Consider the following 8041-nt stretch of genomic DNA (forward strand, 5'->3'; position numbering starts at 1 on the left):
GTGCAGTTGGGTCCCAGGCCGAGCCATCCAGTGGGTTCAGATCGACTCGATTCGGCCTATAAAGGATTAAAAAATAGTTTTTTATTTTTTATTTTAATAATATATATATTTTTATTAAAAATATATTTTATATTTAAAATTTATTTTGTTATTTTTAAAATATTATTTTCTTATATCTCGAGCCGGGCCTGGGTTTTGGGTACCGGGCCAATCGAGCCAACCTAGGCCCGGTTTCACCAACCCGGCCCAGCCCAGCCCGATGCCCACTCCTACTTAAAAAAAGAGAATAAATTCATTGAGTTTAAAGAAATAAGCTTGACATGTTTCCTTTCATGACATCTTTTTTTTTTTTCAAACAAATTCGTGATTTTTTGACTGAGTTGTTCATTTATATGGTGTTGGTTCAAATAATGTGTTTCAAAAGTTCTTATTTGTCTAGTAATCTATGACATAGGCCTTTAATTGTTGTCGCTCAAATTGTTTTCAGTGTCTCCAAATTCTTAGTTTTTCCTTTTCCTTCTTCATTTATATGGCGTTTGTGGTCAACTCGACAGCCCAAAAGTTTACAGTGTAGGCGGATTTGTCATAGACTTCAGCCAAATTCTATATTTCCTGTGCAGTTATTCTTTCCTTCTTTCTTTTGTTCTCTTGGATTTCGGTGGGGAGGATTTCTTTATCAAGGGCAGAACGAACTTGTGATTTTTTAAAGCATAGTCAATATTTGAGTATTAACATTCTACCACTGATTTCAAGGTTTTGTATCCTGCTGGCATTGTTATATATATATCAGATCTCTGAGGGCGCATGTTTAGATCATAAGCATGAATCCCTACGCAAAAGAGAAATATAAGAAATACAAGGAAAATGTCATGAGATGAGTGTACAGGGCATCCTCACCATAAATTTCCTCTAATTTATTGAACAAGAGAAGAACGCATGCTACATTAAATCTTTTATACACATTCATCACTAGCATGAATTGTGGACGAGTTAGAGTCAAAGATTTAGCAGCAGCCACTGCCCTCTTCCTCTCTCTGACCGTCACAGATCGTCGTCCTCCTGATATATAGCGAGCATTGAAGATGAGAGGCTTGTTCGGACTAGGTGTTTCCTGTTCAAATCCAATTAAAGTTTGGTTGGCTTCATATTCATGCGTAAATAGTGCGCATAAAATTTGCACCAATTCTTTTCATGACACCAAAGTTTGTAGTTTGTGCAATACTATCCAATGTGCAATAACAATAACAATAATTTATCAGAAGACATTTATAAAAAAATTTTAAAAAAAAATGCTAAACCGAAAGAGAAAATAATTAATTAATTGGATAATGAATAATTCGTGAGGTACTCTTTACCTTTATCTGAAGTCGGCCATGACATTGAGTCCTTCTGGAGGGACGAACATAGGAAATATCATGTGGTTCATGTTCATGACCTTCTTCTCCAAACTTCTTGTGGGAGGCCGAAGTTTTCATCTTTAGATTCTTTTTCTTTCATTTCTTCCACGTTGGTAGTATTGAAAAATGTCTTTTCGCAATAAAGGAAAAGGTGGGGATTTCACAGAATTTTGCGAAACGAAAAAGTATGCGCCTAAAAAAATGAATGAAGATTGAAACTAACAGAGCCGAAGTTAATTTGCATTTACATATACACCAAGGGTGATGGTGGAGAAAGAAAAAGGTATGTTCATCATCCGATCAAATTACTGATTCTTTTGACACTTCATTAATATTAGAGCCCACTGAATCTACGAGTCTCATCAAGATTATCTCAGTGAAAGATCAAGCAAGCAACCGGGAAAAATAGTCTCAAAGTTTGAAAAGAAAATATTTGATTCGTCTGATCATATTGTAACAACCATAATAGAGTTTACCATAGCCATGTCCTGTTAAAAAAACAAGGTACGGTAATCTAAAATATAATGGATTTCATATTGCACAACAAGCACCAGACAAGTAGGTAACCTTTACAAGAGTGTTCTTTTAGTGAGACGAACCAAGAAGTAATGCAAAGCCTAAAGGCAGAAAATCGCATAAATCATGTCGAGAGGATTGGTGGATATCACAGAACATGTACAGAGGGAAAGGAGAAGAACATGATACTGATACGCAGTTCCGGCATGAAACAGAGAAACCAACCTTCAAAAAAAAGAAAAAAGAACAAGCAGAAAATAAACACGTAATAGAAAAGGCTTGGCGATTGGCGACGCTCACTAGTATGGAATCGAAGTCGCTAACCATGATCGTGAAGAAATACTCTGGCGCCATCTCCTTTTCTCCCAGGCAGCTCTCATGACACAGCTCGGACCTCTTCATGTCTACGAGCCAAAAATACTTGCAACAAAAACTTAGCTTGCAGAGGTAAGTATCTCCAATGGCCGCAGCCTGCGATGAGAGAGGCAGAGAGAGAAAGAGTCGATTAAATGAGAGTGAGAGAGAGCGCATCTCCTTCCTTACAATGTGTGCATGTGATCGGAATGCGTTCACCCTGATCGTCAACTAATAATTGACCATAGAATGTTTAGGTCCGTCAAAATACAGCAATGCCCTTCCTAAAATAAAACAAAACTGATATTTAAAAAAATTATTTTAGAAAAAATACTTCGTATTAAAACATAAACTTCCTCCAAATGAAGATGTGTTGGAAACATTAAATTAGAAGCATTTCCATTATCATGTCAACGAAGTTCAGCTACATTAAACATAAAATGAAGATAAAGCTGGAAGTATCAGGCAACTGAATGGAGCAGCTGAGTTTGGCTGCCCCAATAAAAGGTTTGCTGCAAAAAATGCCATTTCAACACTTGTGCTATTTATACCAGAGGACATGAAGATGCACAGTTTTATGTTCATTATGACAATTAGCACTACCAACTTCATCATTTGCTTGCAAGATGGACAAAGAAAACTCATCGATCACTCAGTTTCTCTGCTTATGTATAGGACTGCTAGTGCCTCCACTTATGTTTTCTTCCCCAAGAAAAGAATATTGATCATGTGTCAAAGCATGTCTGACGTGCCATTGGAAAATTTCCACAGCAAGAACCCCAATCCTTTGAAAGCTCTAGATGAAAGGCCCATGACAAGAAATTTTCCAATGGTCCTCTGCCGAAGATAACGGTATAGATGCATCGGCTAGTTGTATTCTAAAATTAAGCTATGCAAGCAACTGGTTGCCGCTTATTGTCAGACTCCCTAGTTTGCCCATTATTTCTCAGTATCCTTGGCCTTCCCTTACATCAATCACTAAACAGAGAAATTAGTGACAACCTTTTTCTTTCTTTTGGAAAGGCAATTAGATGGGCCGCTAATGCGCTGAGTTTTGATCGGGTCAGACTTGTTCCTACCTGATCCCAGTGTTTAAAGGGCTTTTTCGGTACCAGTTGCTCCACTCGATTCAAATTGGCTCCCTTCCATTGCCAGAATTTGAAATTCAGCGAGCTTGGTTTCACCAATTCGGTTCTTTGCTCTTGCTTTGATTATGATGGTCCAAATTAATGGTGGCGAGCTTATCTCAGCACATCATAGACTTCAGGCTGCAAGGGTCAGACAATCATGGAAAGCAAAATGGAAACCTACAGTGACGGGAACTGTGTTCATTATCGAGTTTGACATTAGTTCATTTTTGTAAAGCATCTCCTAAAGGAAAACCGTGATCTTACACCCCTCTGTAGACGTTATTGATTATGCCCATGAAAATGGAGCCGCCATCTCTACTGTGCCAAGTGCCAACTCCTTTGACTCCCCTGAAGTTAACTCAGTTGAAGACATGAGCAGCAAGATAATGCTGTAACTACTGTTTTATTCCTTCTCGACATACCATCATAAAGACCAATTTCAGAATTCTAGCTGTATTAACAATGATTATCCCCATGGCAATTTAAGCAAACCATTTAACTATTGTTTTAAGAAAAAAGCTGCGCTCTCAAACTGAAATGCTTGAAATTGAGCTTTTGTGAACGTCAAAAATATCACATTAGTATGGTAATCCTATTAACATGAAGGCAAAAACCAAAAGATGTTCAAGTAGCCCTGGCCATTAACACAAAAGATGAACATAACCAACACAAAAAAAGTACTGCTCAGCTGAACTGGGGACAAAAAGTACGTGAGCAAAAAAACTCAAAAGCTTCAACCTTTCTTCTGCTTGGATGATTTCTTGGGCAGCTTTTGGCATGGAAAAGGTAGGGTAGTTTCATCCACCACCCTGAAAATGTGTACATCCATCGCAGAGTCCTCGTGAGTTAACTCAAAAACACACACATCTCCTTCTTCCAAATTATTAGCAAGCGAAAAAGGGCCCCAACCACGTATAAATTCAGCACGGCCATCTGCATGGTAACAACATCCGACTTGCCATGACATACCATTTGAGTTTCGAAGAGTTACTTCATTGTTCAAGCAACATTTGAGCAAAAAACTCCTTGGTATGCTCTGTGGAGAAATTTGTTGGCAAGCAATCACATAAAACTCAATTTATAGGAATGAAATCAAAATAAAGTTCAATATACAGGGCAAACCATAAAAGAGAAGCAAGAAGTCAATTATGTGGGCACATGATGTACATCTAAAACAGAAAAGATGAAGTTCCTTGCCGAATATATGCAATTGCATATGCATAAACTAATCATGAGACAATGTAAAAGAGGCTTATGCAGCAAGACAAGATAAATTGTGAGGCATCTCAAGGCTTGACAGACCATGAAGGGGTCTAGAGATTCATACATGAAACGCACTAAGGTCATGCTGATTAGCTCAACAAGAATAAGGTAGTCAAAAACTGAATTTTAATGGCCATATTGATCGATGTAGCATCAAACAGTTCCAAACAATTAATATAGACAAAATTATGATATCAGCATCCACATCGTTTATACCATAATTTTATTTTGTAGAACAACCTGAAAACAGATCTGTGGTCACAAACTACATGCAAAAGAATCAAAGGTGTGACCTGAATGACTGGTGCGCACATGCACACAGACACAAAACTGCAAGTCAATTCATTATAAGAGTATGAAAACAAGGAAATATACAAGTTGAAGACAAGAAAGAGCTCCTCCATCCATCTCATCAGGAAGTCCGCTTAGGACTTTCAAGTTGAAGGAGGTGCACCACTTGGCATAATCTGGGGAATGTTTGTCTAGCCCGAGCTTTCAAGTTGCTTAAGCAGTAACAGGAAGAAGATAATGAACTAAGTTATGTTCACTGCTGAAAACTTGAATGGATATATTACAAGCCAAAATGGTTTATGAAACTAATCCTGGATTAAATGATCGTGATATTCTTCATTTTCCAGGCACCCAAAGCTGTCAGGCTTGATGTTTGGAGTTTGCAAAGAAATTTAAAAGGTCTATGAGATAATGCAACTTTATGATGCCCAAGAGAACAGCCCATCCATACAAATGACTAGAAAAGATTAATAATCAATATAAAGTAAGACATTTTGACTATGTGGAAGAATTGGCTATACAAGGAGCAAAAAAAGGATATATATCCATAAAACCTGAAAAATGATGGTGAAAATTTCCTTTATTAATTGCTCATGAAAAAAGTGAGAAATGGTGGAAAAACCATTTGGAAGGTAAAAATGTCATTTGCATACAACAGTCATACCTTATGCATTACAGTTGACAATTTAAACATAGAATGCAAAATTTAAGGGGAAATCTTACCACCGTAAATCTCATGTAGACATTTGATTCAGACATGGTAACTGTAAAATGAGGTCGATTTAGTTTCAAGCTGTGAGCTGCTTCTAAAGCTTGCAGCCTTTCTTCTTTGGTAACTTCCCGCCGTCCTGAAGCATATCGATAAGTGGACATGAATGCAGGATGATCAGAAAGAGAGAGAGCCTGAGATAACAACCACACTTCTGATCAGAATAAAAGCCAAACCAGTTTTTCTCAGATACTGCACTCACTAAAACGACCCACATGGATTAAAACAAAAAGAAAGTAAGAGTAGCACCCAATGCAGAGAGAGAACCAGAGGGTAGTCAAGGTAGTCATGTTCTGTAGAAGTCAAGACCTAATTATTCGGAAAAGCATAGATTGGGACATAATCAAACAGCCAAATATTATTCACTTCGCAATTCTGATGCAAATAACTAGAGAAACGCATTCTTCAGATATCAATCAGGATACCAGATTTGGGGGAAAAAAGAAGGAAATGCTTACTTTTCCAGGATTCAGTGGTTTTTTCCCCATGGCTCCTCCCAAGACGAGTGAGTCATTCAAAGGACCTTTTGATGGACCGTGCGGCTCTTTAGCTTCTTCCTCCACCTTGTGTACCTTCCCCCTCTTGGCGAGGTGTGCAGCCACCCTTTCACACCCACTTCTATCAAATATTTGGACATCAAAATCCAAGTCACCATTGTGATTAAACACCAGAAAATCTCCATATTGCAGAGAATGATGCTCAGCAAATTCTCGCCAACCATCTCCTAGAAACAAAAGATTGTTTTCCCAATGTACTTTCACAGGCCAGGGGATAGATGTGCGGTTATTTAAGGTGGCAGTGGCGCACTTGTCCACCCTGATACGACTTGCAAAGGCTGGAGGAATGCACTGTGGAGACAACAAATTGGTAGAAATGAATAGATGCAATGAAAAGGAAAAAATAATGTAACCAATGGTGACCCAAAAAGCAAGCAAAATAACCTTAGCATACTTACTATGCAGTAAAAGCATAAAGACAAGCTCACCTAAAAAGCATCCTTAAACTCATCCTACCTGTTATTTTTAGCCAAATCTGACCCATAGCCGTGGTAGACAAAAGCACATTTCTTAGTACACAAATCTTTGACACATTGGTCGTGAATTTCAGCCTACAGATTGACAAGAACCGAAAAATACAAAAATCTGATAGGGTGTATATAAATTCTAAAAAAACATATTGTGAAAATAAAAGCAGAGAGAGAGAGAAAGAGAGAGAGAGAGTTTAAAGGTGGTTAATCAACTGTGAAGAAAATTGTGCGAAGCGTTCTTTCCAAAGAACATCTCCAGATGAGGGAATTTAACTGTGAAATCCCTGATTCTCTCGTTCAGACAGAAGAGAGCGATTAAGAGACTTCACGAACAACCAACCCTCCGCCAAAACTTGAAGCTGCACTCTAACACAAGAACAAGCAATCCCCATGAAGAGTTATGGCCACATCGACTCGAAATCTCCCAAAGAAAAAATAAAGCAAGGAAAGAACCGAACTAATTCGCAGTGGCACTGCCCATCGACAAGACCCACTGTGCGGAGGAATCAAAGAAGATGAAAGAAAATCATACAAGGTTTGAAGTGAAATCTCCGATCATGATCTTAAAGAAACGCAACCCAATCGCGTTATCTATTATTCTTTGCTTCTTCTCCTGGAACCGCCCTACGGGCTCCCCACATTCTTTACACCTCTGCATCTCAGTCCGGTTTCAGAGAGAAGCCAAGTCTACAATGAGTACCAGCTTCAGAAAATGAAGCCTTTCGACACCAAAGAATTTTATGACAGATCGTCAATATTGTAATGTCTAAATCCATCGCAGAAGTGGCAGAGTCCTGCGAGCGAGAGATCAGCCGGCGACTGCCATTCCCCATTCGATATCCTCAAAAATGATTCTTGGGCCTACCAAAGTCATGAGCATTCCAATAAATCCTGAGAGAAATAGGCGGCGTACGTTCACTTATTCCCATCATTTCTTCTTCTTGGAGGTGACGACCAAACCATTAGTCAGGATCGGGTGATTGACGGATGAGAGGAGACCATCTTACGATCGGATCACAGGTTCACACGTTCGGAGCCTGTTCCAAAACTCAGACGTAGTTGGCGCATCTTAGTAATCAAATGGGACTATTAAGAGAAAGGATTAGTTACCTCATCCATTGGATTTTTCACTGTTCATTCGATTTGCAGTTGGGTAACAGATTTCTCATCATATTTGTGGAAACAGAATCTCTCATCATATTTGTGAAAAAATTACAAAAAAAGAAGGCTTCTAAAGAACCTTCGAACGAAAGCCACGAAGACTACAAGAACTGTTTAAGCTTATAAAACATCT

At 38.6% G+C, this 8041-nt stretch overlaps 1 protein-coding gene across 4 annotated transcripts; it reads right to left on the reverse strand.

Moving 5' to 3' along the window:
- Positions 1 to 875: 875 nt before the first annotated feature.
- On the reverse strand, positions 876 to 7813 carry LOC116249869 (putative B3 domain-containing protein Os03g0621600). 4 transcript variants are annotated; one of them, XM_050077124.1, is made up of 6 exons: positions 7280 to 7813; positions 6179 to 6568; positions 5675 to 5854; positions 4136 to 4330; positions 1356 to 2384; positions 876 to 1111 (listed from the first exon to the last, which is right to left on the reverse strand). In XM_050077124.1, the coding sequence occupies exons 1-4, from the start codon at positions 7403 to 7405 to the stop codon at positions 4244 to 4246; spliced, it is 783 nt and encodes a 260-aa protein (XP_049933081.1). In that variant the 5' UTR covers positions 7406 to 7813; the 3' UTR covers positions 876 to 1111; positions 1356 to 2384; positions 4136 to 4243. The 4 variants fall into 4 exon arrangements, with proteins under 4 accessions (XP_049933081.1, XP_049933080.1, XP_049933079.1 ...); XM_050077123.1 differs by having other exon boundaries at positions 2238 to 2384; positions 4136 to 4433; positions 7280 to 7811; XM_050077122.1 differs by having other exon boundaries at positions 2214 to 2384; positions 4136 to 4433; positions 7280 to 7811.
- Positions 7814 to 8041: the final 228 nt, after the last annotated feature.

Source organism: Nymphaea colorata, chromosome 3 (genome assembly GCF_008831285.2).
Source record: "Nymphaea colorata isolate Beijing-Zhang1983 chromosome 3, ASM883128v2, whole genome shotgun sequence".
In the NCBI taxonomy this organism is placed as follows: domain Eukaryota; kingdom Viridiplantae; phylum Streptophyta; class Magnoliopsida; order Nymphaeales; family Nymphaeaceae; genus Nymphaea; species Nymphaea colorata.

Coding starts and splice junctions, on each gene's coding strand:
- LOC116249869 (XM_050077123.1), bottom strand. CDS start 7,405: ATGCAGAGGTGTAAAGAATGTGGGGAGCCCGTAGGGCGGTTCCAGGAG. Junction 5,855..6,178: donor AACCACTGAATCCTGGAAAA/GTAAGCATTTCC, acceptor TTGTTATCTCAG/GCTCTCTCTCTTTCTGATCA. Junction 4,434..5,674: donor TCTACATGAGATTTACGGTG/GTAAGATTTCCC, acceptor ATTTCTCCACAG/AGCATACCAAGGAGTTTTTT.